Raw genomic sequence first — 27,055 nt, 5'->3', positions numbered from 1 at the left:
CCTCCATTCCCCAAGAAACTTTATTCTAGTACCATATGAAGAAGTAAATTCCAGACTTGTCTGGAAACTTACACATGAAATTACCATGTACCGGCTCCAAAATTACCTCCACAGATAAAACCTGCACTGTAAAGGGCTTTCTATAAGGTTTCTATACATACCTTATCAGTCTCCAAAAGTCTGCCATTTTAAAAGAACTTTTGTTATGTTTACACGAAAAAGAAAAAAAAAATGCATCAGGTTTTACAACTAAGAAGTGAATCAGTCTGAATAATCTCACACAATCCGTTGAGTTTTCTGAATAAATCGACCCATCTTTAAATATATTTGATGGAATCTTAATTTCCTTAATTTTTTTCCAAATGATTGAAACCAGGGTACAGACAATAGGGCAGATTTACTTACACGGTCCATTCCCGATCCAGTGGCGCGTGGATTCAGGTCCGGCCGGGACTCACTAAGGTAGTTCCTCCGACGTCCACCAGGTGTCGCTGCTGTGCTGAAGACCATCGGAATGCACTGAAGTTCACCGTCCTATCGCGGGTGAAGGTAAGCTTGTGTCGAGCGACCCTTTTTTTTTTAAAAATGCAACGGTTTTTCAGAATCCGTCTGGGTTTTTTTACGGCCACGCCCCCCCCCCCCAATTTCCGTCGCGTGCATGCCGACGCCGATGCGCCACAATCCGACCGCGTGCGCCAAAATCCCGGGGCAATTCAGTGAAAATCGGCGCAAATTGGAAATATTCGGGTAACACGTCGGGAATCGGGCCCTTAGTAAATGACCCCCATTATATGTTAAAAATACTATTGATGTGATGACAATCAATAGAAGTTGAATGGGTTTCTGTCACTTACTTTCACCCCAACGAACTGCTAGCCCCCCCCCCCCCCCCTTCTCCGGAAGGATATGAAATGTCCTTTCACAAATTCCCTTTTTTATGGGAAATATCGCACTTTACCTAGAAAAAAAACCTGACTCAACTTTGCCTAAGTTTGTCAGTTTGAGAGGCTGGGGAGGTGTCACTTTAAATGGCCATATACTGGTCTTGTCAGATTAAACATGAAAATGGCATTCTGTAAACTACACAATCTGAAATACAGACGGTTAAAGTATGGAATTGTACTTTTATCTGCAGCTTGCATTCCTAAATATCAATTCACCTGCCCATATTTCTGATTCTATAGCTCACATAACCACAAGTCTGATGCAGATTGGAAGATAGCATCTGAAACATCACCAGATATCGACATTTAAAGTGACACTCACTGGAGCCTCGGAGCCGAATTCATCTCTGGCAAAAGATGACCGTTTTCTGCTCATTTTCACATCATACCCTACCAGAGGGAGCAGGTAGTTCAGTGGGTTACCTTTAATACTTATTAGGCTTTAACATTTTCCCACATTACAGTGATGTTCCCATCATGCAGTCATGGATTGCAGTTTTCGTAAAGGCCCCCTAGCTCTGCTAAATGCCTTATTCAGCCACAACAATTACAGTCACTGACAAAGTTCTAGGTGTTATGAAGTGTTAATTTGAAACTGGTCCCGTTTTACAGCACTTTGATCTATGTTGATGTCCAGCAATTGAAATTCTTACTCCTAATCCACATCAGATGGGTTTGAGTATTGACTCCTGATGGAAGGGACCAGTGCTGAGATGGAAATAGCACAACTCCACTTATTCTGCAGTGGCCCCAAGTGGTACTGCAGCTACAATGCAGTTGTGGGGCACAGAGCCATGTAACTTCTAGTGCTGTTATGAGCCCTTCAATAAAGTGTTTATGGCAGCAGCTACCCTAAAGTAAGAAACAAATCTAAAATTCTTAGAAAACTTATTTGAGATGATTTTCTCTAGAATAACCATTTTAACACAAAATATATGACCTTAATGATTATTACCTTATGCAAAACAAGCTTGGCAACCACGTCCCTGGCATGGACATCTATGGTGCATATTGTCATGATCTTCTGCCTGTCTCCAGGGGAGAGGTCACCCAATAACATGGTAATTAGAGAATTTAACTGATTAATCTAAAAAGAAAAGAGAATATTTATTTTTTGGACTGTCCCGTCAGACGACCAGTGCAGTGTAATAATGACAACCCCATATGTGGATCTGTTTCTTGTGAGACAACTCTATGAGAAATCCCTAGCTTTTTGATAATATAGCAATTTTCCCTTGTGTCATGTTAGTTTTGATATCTACAAGAAGATCCCTGCTCCAATAGACTCTACATATACATTCGTAGACTACGGATGTAATGAAATCTCCCTGCCAAAATGTAATGATTCCTATATGTTGTGAATTAATTTTCTGCTCTTTATTCTCTTGATATTTACCGTCACTGTCAGCCGAGAGCATTAAGAGCTCATGAATATCACAGTAAGGACTTCATCCTTATGAATGCAGCAACAAATAAAGTGTAAATTTCTATAATTTGACAGGACAGAAGGATGGAAACGGTGTATATGTCACTGCATCATTTTGCTCCCTTTAAATACAGCATAAAGATGGTAATAGATTCCCTTTAATCCCGGGATATGTACAGTACTTTAGGGATTAAGAACAATGTTAAATGTATGAATTTTTAGGTGTTAAAATGAAATACATCTCCATGCGCCTATCTGTAATGGTTGAGAGGCACACAAGCAGCTGCTTCTAGTAAGTGCTCTAGACCACCCAAATGCTGCACTTATAGTTAAACTGTTAATCATTGCAGTGTAATGTCCTGTGTGTGTACAGAGAGAAAAAGGAGCAGGATCTCCTCTCTTCTAGGTCTGCTCTACATGCTCATTCTCCTCACTTATCACTTCTGAGGATAGCCATTGTAATACACAACCACCGATGCTTCAAACATTCTCTTAAAAGTCATTTATTAAACCAGACCTATCATATTCGCTAACTGCATGCAACGAACTCTTTTTTAACCAATTCTGGGTACTCTACTTTACTCGGACTACGGGCTTTGTATATAAGATGGTGGCTGAAGGACGGTTCAAGCAGCAGAATTTGTATTTATTGAATTATTTTTATTCCATTCCCTTACAAAAATGGCTGGACCATTATACAACCTGTTATACCTCTTGTGTCCCCCCTCATCCTCATAGACTGTAAGCTCTTGTGTCACCCCCTCATCCTCATAGACTGTAAGCTCTTGTGTCACCCCCTCATCCTCATAGACTGTAAGCTCTTGTGTCACCCCCTCATCCTCATAGACTGTAAGCTCTTGTGTCACTTCCTCATCCTCATAGACTGTAAGCTCTTGTGTCACCCCCTCATCCTCATAGACTGTAAGCTCTTGTGTCACCCCCTCATCCTCATAGACTGTAAGCTCTTGTGTCACCCCCTCATCCTCATAGACTGTAAGCTCTTGTGTCACCCGTTCATCCACAGACTGTAAGCTCTTGTGAGCAGGGCCCTCACTCCTATTGTTTCATAATACTGTTTGTACTCTGTAATGTATTTTATTGTATTTGTATATGTTCCCCAGAACCTGTAGAGCGCTCTGGAATTTGATGGTGCTTTATAAATAAAGAATAAGTAATAATTATTATTATTGTAACCTAATCCTTCAGTGAAGCTGAAAATCCATTTTTATTCTGTCTCATGGTTCTTTATTTAACCAATGGATTTAGAATTTCTAATTTGTTCAGGAAGATGATAATTACTTATTTTTATTTTGCAAAGTTCTTTAGACTCTACCTAACTCTATTTCGATTTGATGTAAAGCTGAGACTTTACATCTCTGAAAGTAAAGCTCCAACCAATGAAATGAAAAAAAGCTTTCAGAATTTTAGAACATACCTGCTTTTTATTATAATCTTTAAGGGCCGTTTCAAACCCTTCTTCCAACCTGTCAAAGGAAATTCCAACATCAATGGTCCACCAGATCTGGGAGCTGGTCAATGCCACTTGAGCAGGATAGTCAAAAATCCACTGCTCCCTGGGCTTATCCTCATAGGCAGCCACGGCCTCGGTTATATGATAGCGCACAGTTTCACACATTGTGTCTTCCACATTCTTCAGCCAGTGTTCTACCTTTAGAATATATTGAAAAACAGAATAACCTTTGAAAAAAGAACCATCACGATTCCGTAAATACTGGCATTCCCCATAATAATAACAATTCTATGGCAGGTTTCTTACAAGTCTGGGATGTGCTTCTCCTCTGATAGGCTTCCTAGGTGTTTGGGAATAAATTGGCAACTGAAAGTGCATGACCAATCCTGACAGTGCCAGGATCTATAGAAACTCTATTGGTTTGTTATCTATTTATACATGTCTATAAGGAAAAAGAGAGGATCAGGACATATAGGGGCAGATTTACTTTCCCGGGTCCATTCGTGATCCAGCGGCGCGTTCTCTGTGGTGGATTCGGGTCTTCCGGCGATTCACTAAGGTAGTTCCTCCGACGTCCACTAGGTGTCGCTGCTGCACTGAAGTCCGCCGAGGCCCGCCAGAGTTCACGATCATATTCCTGGTGAAGGTAAGCTCGTGTCCAGCGTCACTTTTTTTTTTTTTTTTTAAATGCGGTGGTTTCTCCGAATCCGTCAGGTTTTTGTTCGACCACGCCCCCTGATTTCCGCCGCGTGCATGCCGATGCGCCACAATCCGATCACGTGCGGCAAAACCTGGGGCAATTCCGGAAAAATCGGCGCAATATTCGGGTAACACGTCGGGAAAACGCGAATCGGGCCCTTAGTAAATGACCCCCATAATATTATGCATGTTATCAGGATTTACCATATAAGTATCGGCTTATACTTGAGTGAAAAAAAAGAAAGCCAAAACTCGCCTTTCCTACGCAATCGCCCGCCCCCTTCCCCCCACGTTGATCTTCTCCATGATCTGTCCAGCAGGTGTGTGTCACGGTCTGGCGCACAAGCTGTGACGTCATCTGGCGCTGACATCACAGTGTGTGCCATCACACGCTGTGGTGTCAGCGACGGCTGACGTCACAGCTTGTGCGCCAAACCGTGAAACCATTACACAGACCTGTCACTGTCGGAAGGATTGCGGAAAAGACCTGCGGGGTCGGAAAGGTGAGTTTTGACTTTCTTTTTTTTCACTCGAGTATAAGCCGATACTTATACGGTAAATCCTGATAACATGCTTAATATTATATGTCCTGATCCTTATATAATGGGGCAGAAGGCTGGCTTTATAATGGGGCAGGGGGCTGGCTATATAATGGGGCAGGGGTTTGGCTATATAAGGGGGCTGGCTATAGGATGGGGCAGGGGTCTGGCTATATAATGGGCAGGGGTCTGGCTATATAATGGGGCAGGGGTCTGGCTATATAATGGGGCAGGGGGCTGGCTATATAATGGGGCAGGGGGCTGGCTATATAATGGGGCAGGGGGCTGGCTATATAATGGGGCAGGGGGCTGGCTATATAATGGGGCAGGGGGCTGGCTATATAATGGGGCAGGGGGCTGGCTATATAATGGGGCCGGGGGCTGGCTATATAATGGGGAAATGCTGGCGGGCTACAGGAGCATGGGGCTGGCTACTAGGAGAATGCTGGCTAGCTATATACTGGGGCAGGGAGCTGGCTATATACAGGTGCTGGCTATATGCAGGGGCAGAGGACTCACTATATAATGTGGCTGGCTAGATACTGGGGGAATTCTGGCTGGTTATATACTGGGGCAAGGGACTGAAAAGCTATATGCTGAGGGAGGCTCTGAACAATGCATTTCCAACCCTAGGCTTATATGTGAGTCAATAAGTTTCCTCTGCTTATATTTGAGTATATACGGTATACATCTAAATACTTAAATGAAATCTACCACTTGCTTTTATGCATTATGAAGCAAACATACCCTGAGAATACTGTAGCTACACTGATGCAGGATTATATCTTGTTTAATCCCTGTGCTGAGTGGTTTTGCTGAGAAAACAATTATAAAATTATGATAATAAGTCTCCGCCGCTCCTGCTGCTGGTCCGGTGATACTCCTCGACCTAATTAGCACTGCTTCAGAGAACTCCACTGTATCCACTGTGTCGTTCCTGAAAGGTAGAAGTAATCAATCGCTGCACTATCCCCCAGCTGCTGTGTATGAGTCATCCAGCTAAGGTTGATTAGTCCTGTCTGGACAGTTTAGGAAGCTCTGTGTAATGTGTTTATGTACAGCAGCCAGTCTGCACCCAGCTTCCCAAGATCCTGAATTTTATAATTGTTTTATTTAAGCAAAACCACTCATTTCAGGGATTCTCAAGGTATGTTTGGTTCACAATGCATAAAAACAAATGGTAGATTTTGTTTAACATTATTGGGAGAAAGCTATTATTAGATCACTGAAGTATGACTAGACCAGTCTTCTGCTGCACCAGATTTATTACTATGTTCAATGCTGGATGATAAATCCAATAGTTTAAGAGGATTGAGTCATACTTTGCACCATCTCATAGTTGGTTTAGGTCAATGCACCGAAATAATACATTTATTATGCACAGACTTTTCCCTGTGAAGCCACGCCCGTTTTTTCAAGAGATCATGCCACTTTCTTGTAGAAGCTGGGAAAAGTGCATAAAAATGGTCTAAAACCCTTAATTAATAAAGCGCAAGACAGTTTTTTCACTCCAGACTTCTGGTGCAGACAGATTTAAACATCTTTTATTCCTGTGTCATGAACTCAGAAGTCTTCGAAGTTGCTTTTGCTGTCCCGAACTAAATTCAATCGTGGGGAAATGTTTCATTCATGGGATACTGCGATGTCAAATATCCCATAAATCCATAATGCTGTACAGCCATAACTTTAAGCAGTAGAATTAAATCACAGGTGACTGCAAGGCTTCTTTCAGCAATACACCAGTGCAACTGTAGAGAGAGCTGTAGGATGCTGGACATACATGTCATCGGCCAAGAACTTTTTTGTTGTTTTTTTTTACCCTCACATGGTTTTAAATTTCTTTACTCTTTTTTTTTGCAGGTACAGTTATGTTTTTTTTTAATGGTACCATTGTGGAGTACATAGAACACATTGATGGACTTTCATTAACCTCTAAGGAAAAAATAGTCAAAAAATATGCAATTTTGGACACTGAGATCTGTTATAAAAATGTAAATGTTATCATCACCTGTCCTCTACACTGGCAGGAGACACTGAACGGGACAAACTCCTTCTCTTTGCTGAACATCCCAGTTGCCTCATTTTCAATGTTCTCTTGGAACTTGAGATCCGCAATGTTGTCAAAAAGTTTTGCCAAATGTCGCGTCACCTGAAATATATGAAAATGTCACACATTACTACTAGAACATTTTTCATCAATAAAGTAAATTACTAAGTTTATTACAATATGGAGCATTTTTGGAGCATTTTTGGAACTTGGTACATTTTTTTATACCTTATGGTTATATGTACGTTTTCTAGATTAGTGTTGTAGCTCATTCTACCAAGTCATATAGAGTAAAAATATCCTTGAAGGTTCAACTTTGTTAGTAGGAAGGATAACTAGTTTAAAAGGACTACAGCAGATGACATCACAAAGAGTTAGGGCCTGTCACACAGATCGGGTAACCCCCCCCCCCCTCCATTATAAAGGGAACCTGCCATTCAAATCAACCATACCAAAATAAATACTCCTTTAAAAACAATAATTAAAAAGCATTGCCCTTATCCCTAAATTATTACTTTTCATGGCTGCAATGTTAAAAAAAATTATGTAAACTTATATGCAACTCACCTGTGGTGAGTCCAAGCACAGTAAGAAAGAGTCCTGTACATTAATTTTTCCTTGCACTACCTCTCTGTTCATGATTTACAAGTCTCACTTCTATCACCAGGTATCCCTATTACTTACAGCTTCCTTTACTTTCACACTGCCTGTTATCAGGGGTAGAAAATTATACATAGTTGGTGGAATGTTGAGATAGCCAGTGGTTGTGTTTGACAATGCTCTGCCACATCATGAACCATTCCCTTAGGAAGGAGGGAGTGCGAGTGACACCACTGGCTATGTGAAGATAAATCAATCTCATACTGAGATAGTCACATGTCTCTCTGGTTCCTGAGGGGAAGTCAAGTTAGCAGTGTCAGTAGTGAGGAGGGTAGGGTATCCTGACTGTATACTGCAGCTCTCCTGCTACCATGACTGGGACAGAGGACATCAATAAAATTCTTTTTTTTTAAAGAATGCCGGCTCTAATCCCATGGTTAGAGGCAACAGTGGAACTTTTATAAAGACATCTAATAGGTACTGTGTGTGGTTTGTGGGGTGGGGGGTGATCGCTGGTGACAGGTTCTCTTTAATAGCATATCATTGTGTCCCTTTGCAGTAAAACATATGCAGAATTATGAGCCAACAAATTTCTCACTATAGTATATTGGCTTGAGCTCCTATATTGATCCAGAGTTCAAATCCCATGTAGAACAGTAGTTCTGAGTTAAAAATACATTCTGTGCATTATAAGGTTAAATTACAACTGCACGTTTTTTTTTTTTTTTCTTAAATTTTACATATTTACAGTACAGTATATTTTAAGCACAAAGATGAGAGAATCTTATTGACCGACTATCATGGCCCAGTTCACATATGGGCTATAGGTTTCCATCATTTAGAATTGGTAGAACTGATATTAGCCTAACATTGCATTTATTTAGTCTTCTATTAACAAGAGTAAGGAAATATACACATTCAGTAGGTTCAGTAGGGTTAAGAAATGTGTTTTAGGGTTAGGCAGATATTGGGACACATTTACTTACCCGGTCCCTGCGCGATCCCTGATCCGGAATGTCCGATGAGGATGAAGTCTTCCACGATTCATTATGAGCGTGCGCCCGATATCCTGCATGTGTTGCTTCCCCAGTCAGGTTTGCCAGAGTTCACCTTCTTCTTCCTGGTGCATGTAAGTGCTTGGCTTGCGACACAATTTAAAATGTTAAATCCCGCACGTTGTCCGAATCCGTCGGATCGTCCGGCGGCCCGCCCCCCGATTTGTGTCACATGAAAGCCGGCGCAATCGCGACACATTACGATCGCGTGCGACACAATTGCCTGCACGATCCCTGAAAAGCCGGGAAACGCGACGTAAATGTGGCCACGGGACCCTTAGTAAATAAGCCCCAATATGGTTATCCTTTGTGTACAGATAAATCTTTTAGGGCCAAGTGTGTACAGATTACATTACGCTTCAGCCCCAGAGTGAAATCAAAGCGTAAAATGATACAATGAGAAGGTTCGGTTAAAAAAAAAAAAAAAAAACCTTCTTAGCTAGAGTTAAAGCCTATGAGAAAGTAAAGCCTTGTACAAATGGGAGACATTCTGGGGGCTCTATAGTATAAAGTCTGCAGAATAGTTTAGTTTTTTTAGTTTTGGGGTTTTTTTTCTCGCTCTCTCTATATCTCTCTTTGTCCTGGGGTGGGGTGTATTTCAATTCAGTTTGTTGCAATTTGATTAGATATAATGGAATTGAACATGGAATATTGATAAATGCATTAATTGTCATGGCTGAACTTTTTCACTTGCATATGTACAAATTTACTTACATACTGCATTTTCAAGCATCTTTGATATATTTTTTTATAACTTGTTTTGCCACTCTGAAATGCTTTTACATACTGAGAGTGACAAACCTCAAACTAGTAACATCCAGTTGTCGATTTTTAAAATAAGTAATGTAGGAACAACACAATGCAGACGTCTATAAAAATATCCTACCATTCTTCCATGGTATTGTCTGATCATGTAATATGTATGGTTCATCATTCCCAAGGCCAATTGTATATCACAAAAATATTTCTTGCCGTAAAGTTAATATTTTTAGTTGCATATACGACAATCACCATCCATGTTTAGCAATCTCAAAACAAAAGAAAAAATATATTCGACACCAATTAAAAATTGTTTGTCGCACACATAGCTTTGCTACATCCATTCACTCATCTACGGCTCTGTGTCATCCATTTACACACAGCTCTGCTACAACCTTACACACACAGACAGCTCCGCTACAACCAGCTCCCAGCCACAACTTTTCCTCTGGCCCCATCCCCATGCAGCTTGAAAGGACCTTGCAGTGAGTCAGGAAGCGTTGGATCAGTCACATGCTCCTGACATTACTCTAGGTCAGTGGTGGCGAACCTATGGCACGGGTGCCAGAGGTGGCACTCAGAGCCCTTTCTGTGGGCACTCAGGCCATTGTCCCAATTTAACCATACAGGACCAAATCCACCAAATCTTCCTGAAGTCCCAAGCAACTTAAAAGATACTGCTCTGAGCTATTTTAGTGACATTTCATTGGCTGTTTGAACTGCAGGAAAAGTGAGAAGGTCAGTGGACAGAACTGGATTGTCTTTGGAGGTCATCCTGCTGGACCCACCATTCTTCCTGGAGAGAAGCTACAATGATGGTCTGAATTTGCCCAGCTTCTTTCAACTGCATTGGTGGCCTTAGGACAGTACAATTGAATGTTGTTGAAGAACAGGTAGCAATAAGATACTGCTTGAAAGGCCATGTTGGCACTTCATGGAAAATAAGTGGATTTTGGTTATAGTTTGGGCACTCGGTCTCTAAAAGGTTCGCCATCACTGCTCTAGGTCCTGCACAAATGCTCATGGCAGGACGAGCAAGGAGAGGGAGAGAGCAGTGTAGAGGCACTGTAGAGATTTTTTTTTAAACGCTTTGTCACTACGTCACCCGATCTCCACACAGTGAATTGGAGGGTCTGGCAGTGCTGGATTCTCCGGACTTTCAGACTATAAGACCCAGGCACCCAGAAAAATGTAGTCTTGCTAAAAGTGCATCTTAAATTTTGAAAAAAATGGTAATATACAGACACCAAAAAGGGTGGAGCTTGCAAAAGAATAAAATTGTTGTCATTCATTTTAAGTGCTTATGTTATTTTAATTCTGCAACATGGATGTGATAAAACAAAAATACAGTCCAATATAAACTCTGGATTCACACAGTTTTACCCTTCATCTGTGAACAGCTGAAGTATGATTTTTTTTTTTTTTTGAAGCTGCAAATTTGGTCTGGACAGAAAGCTATTGTCTGCAAGCGGAACAATGTAAATCTTTTGCATAATTATCTAAGATAAAGAGCAGAAAAATAAATGGGTCTTCAGCTGTCAGGTAGTACAGAAGGGAGGATATCAGAAAGACAGTGAAGGAAGCTCATTACTATTATCCACAGCCGGGTCACTGACACTGTAGAAAGAAACAATGCTCTTCACATAAGATTCCCTATCATTGCTAGATAAAACATCAGACATCTATGATCCTGCTAAAAGATGATGTCAGTCTGTCTCTAAATGATCAGGGATACGCATGTTTTTGCAGTCAGATGTATGTTGTACTTTATGAACCTAAGGGTAACTGACCTTTCAGATGAATTTTCAGGATAAGCTTCCGAGTAAATCAGATTATATGACTTGTATCTTATTATTTGGGCATTTTTACAGTCTCTCTTTCTAATTATGAGTTTTTGATTAGCTACATCTCTCTGATATACAGTGAGTATACTTAGGGATGCACCACTTATGCATGGGAGCCCACCAATGGATTCACCAATGGGTCAGTCTAAGCCTGGTTTCTTTCACTGAAAAATAGTTGTTTGAACAGCAACTGCATGGATTTCTGCAGCAATCAGGCAACTGCAGACATTTGGCCACATGTATATACCTGTTCTAAACCAAATGGGCAACTGGTAGAACATGGTAGAACAGTTTAAGAGGGCTATCAAGGTCATCTACACTGGATGAATAAAGTTGATTAGAATACGCCATAATTGGTGGGAGCGGTCTGACAATTGTGAAACCCTAGTTTTTTTTGCAGGATGTGGCCATGCCCAACAACTTTGGTGTAAAAAATTTATTTTTGTGGAACACTTGTAGGAGTGAATGATAGGGGCATCACTAGGCTGTTAAAGTGGTTGTCTGGGATTAACAAAAAAAATACATGTGATAGATATACACTCACCGGCCACTTTATTAGGTACACCTGTCCAACTGCTCGTTAACACTTAATTTCTAATCAGCCAATCACATGGCGGCAACTCAATACATTTAGGCATGTAGACATGGTCAAGACAATCTCCTGCAGTTCAAACCGAGCATCAGTATGGGGAAGAAAGGTGATTTGAGTGCCTTTGAACGTTGCATGGTTGTTGGTGCCAGAAGGACTGGTCTGAGTATTTCAGAAACTGCTGATCTACTGGGATTTTCACGCACAACCATCTCTAGGGTTTACAGAGAATGGTCCGAAAAAGAAAAAACATCCAGTGAGCGGCAGTTCTGTGGGCGGAAATGCCTTGTTGATGCCAGAGGTCAGAGGAGAATGGGCAGACTGGTTCGAGCTTATAGAAAGGCAACAGTGACTCAAATCGCCACCCGTTACAACCAAGGTAGGCAGAAGAGCATCTCTGAACGCACAGTACGTCGAACTTGGGGCAGATGGGCTACAGCAGCAGAAGACCACACCGGGTGCCACTCCTTTCAGCTAAGGACAGGAAACTGAGGCTACAATTTGCACAAGCTCATCGAAATTGGACAGTAGAAGATTGGAAAAACGTTGCCTGGTCTGATGAGTCTCGATTTCTGCTGCGACATTCGGATGGTAGGGTCAGAATTTGGCGTCAACAACATGAAAGCATGGATCCATCCTGCCTTGTATAAACGGTTCAGGCTGGTGGTGGTGGTGTCATGGTGTGGGGAATATTTTCTTCGCACTCTTTGGGCCCCTTGGTACCAATTGAGCATCGTTGCAACGCCACAGCCTACCTGAGTATTGTTGCTGACCATGTCCATCCCTTTATGACCACAATGTGCCCAACATCTGATGGCTACTTTCAGCAGGATAATACGCCATGTCATAAAGCTGGAATCATCTCAGACTGGTTTCTTGAACATGACAATGAGTTCACTTTACTCAAATGGCCTCCACAGTCACCAGATCTCAATCCAATAGAGCATCTTTGGGATGTGGTGGAACGGGAGATTCGCATCATGGATGTGCAGCCGACAAATCTGCGGCAACTGTGTGATGCCATCATGTCAATATGGACCAAAATCTCTGAGGAATGCTTCCAGCACCTTGTTGAATCTATGCCACGAAGAATTGAGGCAGTTCTGAAGGCAGAAGGGGGTCCAACCCGTTACTAGCAAGGTGTACCTAATAAAGTGGCCGGTGAGTGTATATATCTATATCTTCAGGGGGTAAGAAAATAATGAGAGAGCTTATACTCACCTTCTCCAGTTCTCCTGTTAAACTCTGCCGGTGTCCATGAACGTGGTCTCTGTATACAATGGCTGGCAATAATGTCACATTAACAGCTGTGCAACTGCTACAGCTTATAACTGCTGCTGTAGCAGACGAGCGGCTACCATTACCACATCTCTGCTGGCCTCTGCATACAAACAGAAATCGCTGGTGACTGCAGGCACCACAGCTGAACAGAAACACCAGAGTAGGCGAGTATAATCTCTTTATGATCTTGTAATTCCCCAGAGCATACATAAAAAGTTTGTTAATGCTGGACAACGCCTTTAACCATATGGATCTGTGTAACTGGTATTTTAAAAGTACTTCCATGCATCCATCTTTCTCCTGGTCTATAGATGTGCGAGTCAATGTTTCAGCAGTGTTTTGCTGCCTCGATTAGGTACAATTCTCGCCTAGCTGCATCTTGCAGTAAATTAGTTCTTTACCATGTAACAGGAGAGGCCATCAATGGTAATTCCTGGAAATTTTACCCTTTAATACTGTAAAAACATCAGACTGCTAACCAAACCATACATGAGAAGAGCACAATGTACCTGCTTTGGCTGACTTCCTTTAGAAAGAATGTCCAGCAAATCTGCAGAAGACACAAAGTAGAAGCGAGGAAAAGCCAGACGTTTCGTTTCCAAATACTGCGACAACGCTTTCTCACACAGAGACAATCTAAAAAAAGGAAAAAATATTATTACACAAGTCAGAGTGCACCAAAAACTGCAACTTATAATAAGACTAAGGCTAAATGCACATGAACGTATGGGGAATGTAAATACGGCCGACATACATACGGCGTATATACATCGCCCATACACGGCTATGGGCTCACGGCGCCCTACGGGAGCACACGTTCGGCACCATACCGTTCCGTAGCCGGGAGAAAGATAGGACATTTTTTTGTTATACTAGTCATAAAAGTGGCGGAAAACAGCCCCTTGATAAATGTGGTGCAGAATTAAACAGATTAATAAATTGGCTCCTATATGAGTGATGATCTACATTATGAATAAAAGCCTTGTGAAACAAGCAAACACAGTGTGAACAGAACCCTCTATCTTGTCAACCTCTACTCAACAATTTGACAATATCTGACATTACCTCATCTGCAATTCATCAAGGGTTTCATACAATTTGGGGCGATTTGTTGCGTCCAGAACATTTCTTATTTTCTCTGTCTCAAACATTAATTCCTACATGGAAAAATACAGAATCCATTATGTTAGGTCTTTAGAAACACAAACAATTTTCCATACATTCAAAGTTTTGGTGCAGTACAGAATCTGCAATGACAGTAGCAACCTAATTTCTAAACAAAGATCACATTATATTACAATGTTATTTACCTGAGAAGACCAACCTGAAAATAGTGGGGTTTAAGATACATTTATGTTTACACAATGTTTTTATCATTTGGACACCACAGGACATGCTATAAACATCCGATACATCAAGGGCCCAAGATACCATTTAAGATATTTCCAAAGCATTGGCTGGTGGAACCGCCGGTTCTTACAGAGGTGAAGCAGATGCTAAATAACACGATTAAGCTTGAAACGAATGTGTATCGGAAGAGGGGGGCTTCTACAAAATTTGAAAAACAATGGAGTAGGTGGATTGAGTGTCCAGGACTGGCCTCGCCGCAGTTGCTGCAGAGTTGGGAACGTTGGCAATCTGTAGGGCTGCCAGGAATATGAGTAAGATAACATGGGTGCTAGGTACCTCTGGAGAATAATTTGTTATGCCAATAAAGTGAGAAGCTCAGACCTATGGGGGAGGGTGGGGGATTTTCATGTTGGGGATTTGTTATGTGCGTATAATGCATATTTGACAATGTTATGGTATATCACAATGTGGCATATGTCAATGTAATTGTTTCGCTCTGTGATTCAAAGCATAAATAAAATGTTTTCTGCTTTAAAAAAAAAAAAAAGATATTTCCATTGAACTAGAGAGCTGGTAAACTCTCACATTTTCTATCTGCATTCTTTGATTAGCAACCAAACAAGTACAGTCAAGGAGTCCCCTTCTGAAGGTACTAGGCCCTGTTGTGCAGCCTGCTTCCATCAGACCTTTATTGCATATTCTGTGGATATGCTACAAACGGTCTAATTGGGAATGTTACCTTACAGAAAACTTTAGCAGAGTAATTATAAGCTCCTAATACGGTCACTCATATTATACACGTTCTTCACCAGGACATGTGAGTCATGTGACCCCCATGCAGCAAGACTAGGGACTTCCTGTGACATCCATACAGTAATTTCTGCATGGCCTGCTGCAGGGAAGGGGGGAGGGGTCACGAGAATGGAAAACTTTATCAGGGTAAGTATATATATACTTAGCCTGTTAACATTTTTAATTTGTGGCCAACCACTTTAAGTTTTGCCTTAAAGGTATGTAATCTGACACTTCGGTGAGCCGGGCTTCTGTCTATCTTGCCAGTAAGACGAAATTCAGAAGATGAAGAAAGCATAATAAGAGCCAAACTGAGTAAAAAAGAGGCCTTATATATTCATACGATACATTACAAAGTTCCTTATTCTCTAGTGTTCTTTAAGGGAAGTTTGTGTGATAAGTCCCAAAGATAAATTACTTTAAAGTCTGTATCCACTCCATCAAATCGTTTTGCGTCTTCTGGTAGCTGGTTTCTGATGTCTTCAGAACCGATGAAAATGCTTTCCAGGTGAGACCAAGTACGCTGCACCTCCATCCAGATGTAGATCACAGAATCGGCCAGGTTCAGCCTTTTCTGCCAGCTGGATACTTGTTCAATAAAATATTCAACATACTTGCTTTGCATAATTGCTTGTAATTGGACCTGAAAAGTGGACAGAACAAATGATCAAAGCTATAACACATGAAAGGATATGAAAGTCATACCATATTTTATTTGCATTTTTTGGTTAAGCAAGAATTTTACTAGCTGTAGGTTGAGTGCTGTCATCTATGGCTGCAGTTTCAAAACTAACCTGGTTGCTGTCCAAAGTCTCAAAAAGCTGCTCATCGGTTTTTATCAGGGGGGTTCCTGTGCGATGATGCTTTTCATATAAAAACTCCAGAGTAGTCCAGGTCTGGCTAATCTCTGTAAGTATCTAATACATCAGAAAAACGTTTATCTCCGTTCATCATGGCAGAGAATTTTATGGAGTATAGTGTGTTGGAATTTCTACTTACTTTTTCGGTTCCCATTTCCTTCACAGCTTTGTCTACAATGTTCCGGACTTCATCTTCTACTTTATGCAGCTGTAATGCAAGTAAGTCTGATAGTGTGGTTTTCTCGGTCATTGTAAACTGGACCTAACAGGACAAACATAACCTTCTGAAATAATCAATAAGCAAAAGTAATACACAAGAAACAAGCAAGCATTCGAGGAATAAATGGCATTTCTAGATATGGGGTGAAGTGTCCAATAACTAGGGGTCGCACTGCTGGCCTTCCTGTGTCCTTCTGTCTTTTGGGACTGCTGAATATAGGCAAAGACCAGACAAGGGCATTGTACAGACCATGGGCCACATCCAACCTTTCTGACTGGCCCACGCTCTTTTCCCCATCATTAAATAAAGATGCAAATAGGTCCTCCATGTTTTCATTGAATCATTGTAATGTTTTATTTAATGCTATTTTATGTAGGGATGGGTTACATTGTATACATGTAGGTATTGGGTAGAACTGAGTATATTATTGTGGCCATCTAAAACCATTCCAATTCTCATGGGGCCCCATTGGAAAATAAATTGTCCACCCCTGCCAAAGACCCTTGTTCTCATGATCAGTGGTGTGCTTAGCATTTGGACCACCACCAATCAGACACTTTGCCACTTTCTTCAAAATAGAGGATAATTGTTCATTATGGGAAAATGCTATAAACAAGCAAATGTATATCCTTACATCTCTGTTACAGCCTGAACATGATATTTTATCCTACCTTCCACTATAGGGTAATCCACTAATGCCATTTATGCCACCCTTGGGAAACTGCTCCTCCATGTGTCCTTTTCAAATATATGAAAACACCCATCACTTGGATTAGCAACGCACCCTGCTCCTCTACAGCCAATCCCAAGTGATGGGTGTTATTCATTTATTTGAAAAGGACACATGGAGTATCAATTTCTCAAGAGTGGGGGGTTCCCAGATGCCTAGTTCCTAGTAACACAGCACATGGTATTGAAAGGTACAACATCTCTTTTTCTGTAAAACCTATTTTTTTATACAAAAACACTTTTGCAGTGTATGTACTATGCTCTGTGGGGACTGGGGGGTGCTAAAAATCGGTCTCCTGGAAAGGTGATAACTAAATGGCTCAGGGAACAAAAACAGAGAGATTTTGGGTCCATGGCCTTGAAATCCCCCAAATCTTAATTCCATTGAGAACTTGTGGTCAATGATCAAGAGTTGGGTGGACAAACAAAAAACAACAAATTGTGACAAAATGAAAGCATTGATTGTGCAAGAATGGACGGCTATCAGTCAGGAATTGGTCCAGAAGTTGATTGAGAGCTGCCAGGGAGAATTGCAGAGGTCCTGAAGAAAAAGTCAACACAAATACTGACTTGCTGCATTAACTCATTATCACTGTCAATAAAATCTTTTGCTACTCATAATATGATTGCACTTGTATTTCTGTGTGTGATAAAAACATCTGACAAACAAACATAAAATCCAGAGGGCAACAGATTATGTGAAAATATAATATTTGTATAATTCTCAAAACTTGTGGCCATGACTGTATTATATCTTATTAGAGCAAAGTGTTTTCTAGTCTGTTCCTATCAACCTTTATTCTTACTGATCTGCTTTCTCACTTTGAAATAACTACCTGGGAAGAGAGATAGTAGCTAAGCCTTAGCTGCTAAGGTGTCAGATTAGATTAAAGCTCTATGTAGAGAGGAGGAGGCAGAGTCACAGCCAGAGCCAGCATTAGGGGGTGATAAACTGGGCATTTTCCCAGGGCCCTCTGTATGTGGACTTTTGTGGATAGAGAATGTATTGCTCTTTTAATAACCCCTGGTTGAATGCCCGGGTGAAGATGCTTATCGTCTATCTCCTGTCTATATCTTTCTATCTAGTTATCAATCTCCAATTAATTGTGTTTTTCATATCTATCTATTTAGGTTTTTGTCTATCTATATATCTTTTATCTATTAGTTTCAAAAAGCCACAGCAGCACAGTCTTAAAAATCCCAAAATAAAAGGGGTGCAACGTCTCACACTCCAGAAAAGGAGAAATGCTTAAAAAAAAAATTATCATGGCAGAAATATCTGACCTTAGTAGCAATCATGAGCTGGTGCCAATGTCTTTCCCTTATTGCTGGGTTTTGCAGGTCAGTCACGGCTCTTAAAGAAGTGATAAGGTTCTTCACTGCCATATCCAAGCCCACATAGGCATCCCATGAACGTACTTGTTTATCTAGTGACAAAAGCTCCTGCAAAAAATACATCAAATACATGTAATGGACAAATGTAGACAAATGACATAGATGTGTTACCTGTAACAAGTAATATGATCCTAAATAAAGGTTTGACTATTCAATATAAGGAGGATAGAAGTTATACTAGTCTACAAGGAAGAAGGATATATGATATAATAGGTAGTACAAGATGTTGTCTGGCTTATTTCAAAAGGCTTTAGAATGTTGAAACTATTAAAAAAAACATAATCCCACAATCCTCTCCTGCTCCTTCCCTGAGGCTTACTGGGTCTTCAATCAATCTTTACTTTTTTGTCTCTACCATCACACAAGAAATAACATACAGACAGCTGACGTGGGCACTACTGAGGATGTTTTGTCGAATGTGGAGTTGGATTAGGGAGGGGAGATCAGCAGGGCACCAAAGATGCATTGGATTGGGAATGGCAGGGGGATCAGTGGGGAAAGTATGTTTTTTTTTTTTTTTAAATTAACCCGATATTTAAATAAACAAATAATCTATTATCTGACATACATGTTACCTCCTATACCAATTATGTAATGCATAAACAACCTGTTTAGTATGGGTATATCATGTATATCAACCAAAATATGTATCTTTATTGTATGCAAACGAATATCTTAAATTCAGCAAAATATATATATTATTTCATAAGTTTACATCACAAGGCTATTGTAAAGGCTACAGACACAAAACAGAAATCAATAAACAGATATAGTGGTATGGTGGCAGTAAAATAAGAATGAGTTTTTATTTTCCTGGATTTATAATCACCATTTCTATATCGCGGCTTCTTCAACATTCAGGCTTTTTGATGGGGGGGGGGGGGGGCATTCCCTAGCATCGGTCACATGTTTACTGCGGTCTTTATGAATCTCATTGCACCCTCTCATTTGTGCATTCACACTGCATAGTTACTATGTCAATAGATTATAACTATATATCATAGGATTATGATTTTGGCCTCTGCATGGTGTTTGTCATGAACCCGACTCACCGGAGTTCACACACTGGGATAACTACTCTATGGAGTCCCAGAATTTAGCCCTTAAGCTCCGCCCACTTCCACAAAATGGCGTCCTTACGCTAAATTTACTCCACAGGATCCGCACTGCCACCACCCACGAGTTACTTATGCAAAGAAGGCCGTAGGCACCTCAACCACACAGACAATGCACCCTGATGATAACTCAGCACATGCACTCACTACTTACACTATATTACAATTATAAACTCACACAGAACATGCAATCGCTTACTACATGGACTATGCTAATAATGACCTCTGGTAACGTGATTCCCTTCAGAGACTCAGATTCTTTAAGGCTACAAGCAGAGGCTTATTAAAAAGTTTTAATTTACATAAAAATGCAGTACACTCAAAGAATTAAATTGTCAGATAAAATGAAAAAAAAAGATTAAAACAATACACATACAATACTTACAAACAGTTATGGAAGAAGAAACAAAAAATTCTTGCTAGTGGAATAGGAAGAAATTCTTTGGCCCGAGGACAGGGCATAAACATCGATCCAGCCTTCTATTGTCATAGAGTCACTCAGTCTGAACACTACTATGTGGCTGCTTCATTAATTTAAGCCCAGGTGATTTTTTGACCCCCACCCCTGGCTGTGATGTCACTGTGAGGGGGATTTTTCTATCCCCCTCCCATCAGTGAGCTACTTTTTGGGTCTGGGTTTTTATCAGAACCCCATAACTTTTGATTGGGAGATGGCACAATTGTGCCATGGCTTCCAACCAAACAGGTATGTTATTCCCATTAACCCCCATTAGCCTAATATCAGGGGTGTTCGGCTATTGGCTGCCTTCCATTGCAGCTAATGTTCTGATTTTCGGTCCAGAAGTGTGTCTAGACCCCACAACTGTCCTGTGTAACTTGGGACCTATAATTATGAATTATGTCCCAGTTATGGACAGCTATGATATTCCCCTTTGTCTGAATTTGGAGGGAAAAACATGCAGTCTGTGGCTTCTTTTCATCCCCCACTAGCTAGACTACTCTGGCCGAAAGGTGTTAATTTTACCACTTAGGAAGACCATGCTTCTCTGATCAAGCATAGACTCCCTGGGGTTTTATAACCACCCTGCCAGGCTCATCTTCTGGCTGGTCTTAAACAAATGGAGCCTAATGATTTATAACAGGCAGAATGAAACACAAAGAAAGAAAAAAATATATATATAACAAACTGTGGAGGAGTAATATTATTATCACAGTGTCTATATAAGTAAAAGAAATTTTATTGGATCGATTTACCCATCCAAAAAGGAAGAAGGACTGAGTAGTGAGTGAGTGCTTCAGATGGAGGAGGAGGGTACATGGCTGAAGGAAGAAGACAGCAGGATTGAGCAGTATCAGACTGAGCTGTCGACTGTGAGATGGGAGGAGGAGTTGCTGAAGGAGGAGATAGAGTAGACCATTTTATGCATGAACATATGCAAAAATAGCCCGAAAACCAGGCTGGTCCAGGTAGAGACGGGGGGATGAGCTGGAAGAAAGCTAAATGGCCATGCTGCAAAAATGGGGAGAATAGGACTTGCTCTATATTTTGTTGCTTGGTCACAGTCCGGTGAGACACAGTGGGGCACATTTACTTACCCAGTCACAAAAAGTGCATTGTCCAACTCCAATGCACTGTGCCGCGATTCACTAAGATCGTGCGCCCGATATCATGAATGTGTCACTCTCCGCACTGGTCCAACCATCTTTTTAGTGGTGCATGTAAGTGCTTGGGCTTGCGACACAATTTGAAAGTAAAATTCCGCCCTCAGTCCGAATCAGTCGATCACCTCTAAATTGTGTTGCATGGAAGCCAGCACAGCTGTGCCACAATGCGACACAATTGCAACGCACCCGCTACTTAAATACCTGTGAAAATAGGGCACAGTCCGAAAAAAAGTGCGTCGCAAAGCCTAAGTAAATGTGCCTCAGTGTGTCATAGATCTTGATTGTATCTCCAGATTTCCGATAGATCAATTTTCAAAATGACCCTTTGTTGTTCTGATCAAGGCGAGAGGATCAGACTTTCCTACCAATTACAAACTGGTTGCATTTCCCAAGTAAATCCTTTTTATTAAGTAAAGTAATAGAAAACTACTGTCAAACTATAGATAAAACGTAAATGGAACTGTTAAATCTGGGGAAGAAGAAAAAGTTTTCAACTCACCACTAAACAATTCATTATGTGGCTTAATGCTTTTTGAATTGTATATTACAGAACAATATTTTTAAGCAAAGCATTTCATAAAGCAACAGCTGTGGAACTTGCCTTTGAAAACCTTCTTAGCTCAACGTCCATCTGTTCCACATTAATCTGCCTCCACTGCGTTTTAACCCAATCGGCAATACTGCTCTATTAAACATATAGAAGATATGGTAAATTCAAGTGACAATCACACACATACAGTATAAATCCTAACCTTAGGCTCTCATAAATGTCTTTAAAAAATACACTTGAATTTCCCATGAAACGGTCATATTTTGATCAATATAATCCATTACTGACTTTACCCAATTCGGCATATTTGTATAGATTGGTAAAAGTAGGTATAAAACAATAGCAAATCCTTTTCCTACCAGCCATGGATTTAGCAGCTGTCAAAAGGGAGATTTTAGTGTTCAATGTGGATATAAACTTTATACATCACAGTGCTCACCACGGACTGCAAATTAGCTTCACCACTTGCCTGTGGCTATGTGCAGTGCTACGGCTAAATCGCTGGCTCAAGCGGAAACACCACAGAAGGTCAATCCAGTATCTTTATTAAAATTCTGGATTCATTAGCATCATGTTGAAATATGTAGCATATCCATAGATACCTGGAAACCTACGTGTTTAGGACCGCAAATTAGTCCTTAATCATGGACTTTCATCTATGAATCCAATGCATGTTTTAACAGGTTGATAATTAATATGGTTAACAATTGACTCTCCTTATTATGTATATGGTAAGATTCAGTAGGTATAAACTATTCTATAGGATTGTGAAAGGCGCTGTGCATGAAGAGGCTGGAGTACTTACAATGTAGCAACTTAGAGTGTCCAAAATCACTAAATGAAGGCTGTTTTTATGGAAATTCCTATAAAGGGAGGGTATTTGCTAGTATTTGGTAGGGCATTTATAAATGTCCACAAGTATCCTTCATATCCTTGGATCCCTAACTTAAAGGAGTTGTCCTACTATTATAAAAATTTAGCAGCCGGGCTGGGAGTGCTTTTTAAAAGATTAAAGCTTTATACACCTGCTCCGGTGCTCCATAACGGGTGGGCGTGTAAGACCATCCAGAAGTTGTCAGATCGGAGCATCCGTGTCCCTGTAAACAAACAGGAGCACAGCTTCCAAGAACACCGGGAGTGCTGGAGCAGGTGAGTAAAGCTTTATTATTTTAAAAATCCTTCCCCAGCCACTACATTTTTTTAATAGTGGGACAACCCTTTAATTGTTTAACTATTTATTTCTCAAGTGACTGATTTTATCAAGTGGCTACCAAAGGAGTATATCTAATGGAGCATATAGAATACCCATTATGACATCTATGCTTCTACCATACCCAGTTATAAAACTGTAACATCTACAAAATGTAAGGCTCAGGCATAGAAATAAGAAAATCAGTACCTGTACATTATATATTATGTCCCATAATTCCTTAAGCAGTTTTATCTCTTCACGACATTTTTTCATTTGCTTATAATCGGGAACTGCAACATCAAACAGATCAGCAGATTCTTGTATCTCTTTTACTTCTATCTCTAAGGCGTGTAGATCCTGGTTGGCCTGAGGGAGAAAGGCATTGGGGGAGATTTATTAATCTGTCTATGAGAGAATTATGTTGTAGTTTACACTACAAAAACTGCCTGCACCACATTTATAAAACGGTTTTAGCCAGGTTTTTTCTGGCTCTCCTACGACTAGCCTGACAAAAGTGGTGTGGCCTACGATAAAGGGGCGTGGCCTATGATAAAGGGGCATGGCCTTACACCAAAAAGGTCAGTGGGTTGAAAATACTGTTGACACAACAGAATTTTTCCCTAATTTTCTGGCGTAAAGTAAGCCAACTAATAGGAGGTGCAGAGTTCAACTAGACAGTCTTATACTGCACCAGATTTATCACCCAGCACCAGACACTTATATGAATCTGGTGCAGATTAAGACGGTCTAGTCCAGTGGTGGCGAACCCATGGCACGGGTGCCAGAGGCGGCACTCAGAGCCCTTTCTGTGGGCACTCGGGCCATCGCCCCAGCACATCAGACAGGACTCAAAGAATCTTTCTGCAGTTCCAAGCAACTTAAAAGATGCTGCTTTCAGTCATATTTTGATACTTACTTCGCTACTTGGGACTGTAGGAAGAGGGAGAATGAATAGACAGGACCGAATTATCTTTGGAGGACCTTCTACTGGATTCTCTGAGTACAGAGGGAAACTGGAAAGAAGCTAAAATGATGCAAATTTTCAGTCTTTCTACTGTGTTGGTGTCCTCAAGAGGCCAATATGATTGAAAGTTATTGCTCCCTGTTATTCAACAAGTTACTGCTTTCATTTTTGGTTGGCACCGTGCAATAAATAAGGGGGGTTTTGGGTTGTTTTTTGGGCACTCGGCCACTAAAAGGTTTGCCATCACTGGTCTAGTCTAACTCTGCGCCGTCTAACCATAGCACACTTTTTATAAATCTGCCCCATTGTTTTTAATCTGATAAATAAATGGCTGTAATCTAATGTCTATGAGGGGGAAGATTCATTTTACTATTTTTTTCCATTCCAGGGTCACCCCTTCGACAATTGTCTACATGTAAACAAATGAGGAGCGACCAGTCAATCAAAAAAAGCTTGGAAGATAGGATTTGTGAATTTGTTGTCAGGATCCTTTAAATATCTAGAAAACAGTTGTCTGTTATTTTGACGCACCTTATCCAGAAGATTGTATGGATGTTGGGAGCTGTATGAGAATGGAGCTCCCAGGCAAAATATCTCCCTAAAATAGTTCTGTTTCATCTGTTACAAAACAAAAACATACATTAAAGAGAGCGTCCATGATTTTGTTTCATAGTTTCCTGTACATTAAAATACATAGTGTGATATAGAACCGCACTTACATCAAAGGCAACACATCTTTTCCTAACAACCGAAACCTCTGCGATCTGCAGGGGAGCCAAGTCATGTTTTACAGTAATTGCAGTTTTTTTGGTGTTGTTCCATTTCTCTGGCAGCTCCTAAAGGAGAAAATGTTTTTTTAAAAAACTAAAAACACTTATTAAATAATAAAACTGCATGGCCAGGTACTGATAAGACCCATCACGCAATTTGCAAAGAAGCAATGTTTATTTTATAGACTAACTCTGTTTCGTACAGTATGTGAATTTTTATTTGAATGTTATTACAAAGACTACTGAGTTTTCTAATCTCGGCTCCGCCTCCTGCTAATAGCTGACATCACGAACAGTGGGCGGGCCAGATGCCGTGAACACGGAGGTTGATGTAGCCTGGAGCTCCTCCGGTTCATTTGGATACCTTAATAAAGTCTTTTTTAGAACAATGCCGATGTCCCAGGACTTCATAAAAGCGAGATCATCCCCGGACAGATGGGATGAGCAAGTAAGTTTGGGACATCTACCATCAGTAAATCTGGTGGTAGATGTCCTTTAAGTGTTTTGTAGGAATACTCACGAGTTGCAAATGAGAACTCAGAGAAGAGTTACCTCCAGTTGTGTGTAAATCTGATCCGGAAGTTTTTGTCCATAACTTTCTAACAAGGCAATGGTTTGTTTTATAGGTTCAAACATCTCATCAGTTGTTGTCTGTCTGTCCCTCACAGCCAGAATGTGCTCCATAACTCCCACTAGTGCATTATAATCTCCTTCAGGAACGTTCTTTTGAAGACCGGCATCTGTCACCTTAATAAATTCCTCTAGGTCAGACAAACTAGGAGTAAAAAAAATAAATTCATACATCAATAAAGGAAAAATAAAAGTTTAATACTTTTTTCACATTACTGTTTTGTCTTACGTCGTGAAGGTTGTTTTATTTTTGCATAAAGTTAATAATATTGTTCTATTCTTACCATAAAAAAAAAAAAAAAAAAAAAAAAAAGACGGCCTTTAAATGATGTCAAAACTAAAATTTCATCTGAAATCCTTTTTTTTATAAATAAATCTGACATTTCAGTCTTGGCTCTGGTAAAGAGGTCCCTGGTTCCCTTTCGGGCAGTATAGGTCAATATCAGATTAGTGTAGGTCTGGAACTGGACTTTGCATCAATCAGGATTTGGGAGCCAGAACACATACAGTGGAGGAATAGGTAAGGACACCAGAACTGCTAACCGATAAGGGGTACAGGTGGGAAACGCCACTGATTTTCTACCGATGTCCTATCCTGAGCATTGGTGCTTCATATTATTATTATTGGCCCTTAGTATCAACAATGGCCTATGGAGCAGTCAACCCCTTTAAGAACAGACCCCATTTTACTTGTCGCTGTGTTTATTCTAGGCCAATACTAGAAATGGATTATAAAAAAGACGTTGAAATATTTTTTTTAAATAGCTTCACTCCCTTATTCATTCAGTCTTGAGCAGCTTTAAAAACTGTATCAAAATGGAATGTGTGAATGCACACTAATAGAAACAGCCTAATTTACCAATACTAATAGTAAATTAACAATGTTTCCACTGTTTTAGGGAAATCCATTGTTTTAGGGGAATTAGTAGACTCAACGCAAATAATACATCAACCACCAATCATGATTATTACAAAAATTACAGGTCAAATGTGCTTGACCTTGTTCTCATCATTTTACCATAGGGACACCAATATGTAACTGAAAACATATCAACCAGAAGTGCAAAGCAATGCAGGAGCTGCTCACCTGTCTACAACAAATCTGAGGAGATGCTCTTTTAACATCCAGCTCCACTTTCGTATGATCAGAAGTAAGCTCATCTTAAAGGGTTTCAAGTCCAGCCGAAACCAACTTTCAAAGACCTTGGTATCCTCAGATGAAAACATCTGAGTATAAAGGTTTTCATAGATATCAATCTAGAACAAAAAGGCATGTTTTTAATATTCATAAATTTTCATTGGATATGGAATATGGTGCAATAAGTCCATGTCTCGCTCCTTACCTGTTCTTTAAACTGTTCTATGGTGGGTGGATTTTCTGGAACCCCGTCATCAACATGAGACTCAATTTCTTCTGAGGTCAACACATGACCATATAAAAGAAACTGTCTCATGAACTCTGACCTATCGTCCGTCCACAGGTAAGAATAGGAATCATAAGTGCTCCTGAAATCTATGACTTTGCTGATAACGATTGAAATCTTGTCCATAATTCCTTGTCGAATGGATGAAAGGTCACTCATTTCATCTAGGTCATTCTGAGAAATG

General features: G+C 40.4%; 1 protein-coding gene across 2 annotated transcripts in view; it reads right to left on the bottom strand.

Annotated features, from left to right (window-relative positions):
* DNAH11 (dynein axonemal heavy chain 11) overlaps window positions 1-27,055 on the bottom strand; it is a 181,987-nt gene that overhangs the window by 116,702 nt on the left and 38,230 nt on the right. For both annotated transcript variants that reach the window (XM_072153831.1, XM_072153832.1), the window contains exons 17-32: window positions 26,791-27,045; window positions 26,535-26,704; window positions 25,370-25,592; window positions 24,767-24,883; window positions 24,579-24,665; window positions 23,291-23,449; window positions 21,943-22,026; window positions 18,490-18,648; window positions 16,396-16,518; window positions 16,191-16,313; window positions 15,815-16,039; window positions 14,320-14,411; window positions 13,764-13,890; window positions 7,088-7,228; window positions 3,806-4,039; window positions 1,900-2,031 (exon numbers count right to left, since the gene is read on the bottom strand). In XM_072153831.1, the coding sequence (XP_072009932.1) occupies window positions 1,900-2,031; window positions 3,806-4,039; window positions 7,088-7,228; window positions 13,764-13,890; window positions 14,320-14,411; window positions 15,815-16,039; window positions 16,191-16,313; window positions 16,396-16,518; window positions 18,490-18,648; window positions 21,943-22,026; window positions 23,291-23,449; window positions 24,579-24,665; window positions 24,767-24,883; window positions 25,370-25,592; window positions 26,535-26,704; window positions 26,791-27,045 (2,451 nt within the window). The remainder of the gene's footprint in view (window positions 1-1,899; window positions 2,032-3,805; window positions 4,040-7,087; window positions 7,229-13,763; window positions 13,891-14,319; window positions 14,412-15,814; window positions 16,040-16,190; window positions 16,314-16,395; window positions 16,519-18,489; window positions 18,649-21,942; window positions 22,027-23,290; window positions 23,450-24,578; window positions 24,666-24,766; window positions 24,884-25,369; window positions 25,593-26,534; window positions 26,705-26,790; window positions 27,046-27,055) is intronic.

This window comes from Engystomops pustulosus, chromosome 5 (assembly GCF_040894005.1).
Source record: "Engystomops pustulosus chromosome 5, aEngPut4.maternal, whole genome shotgun sequence".
Taxonomy (NCBI): domain Eukaryota; kingdom Metazoa; phylum Chordata; class Amphibia; order Anura; family Leptodactylidae; genus Engystomops; species Engystomops pustulosus.
This window is presented reverse-complemented; position numbering and strand designations above follow the sequence as displayed.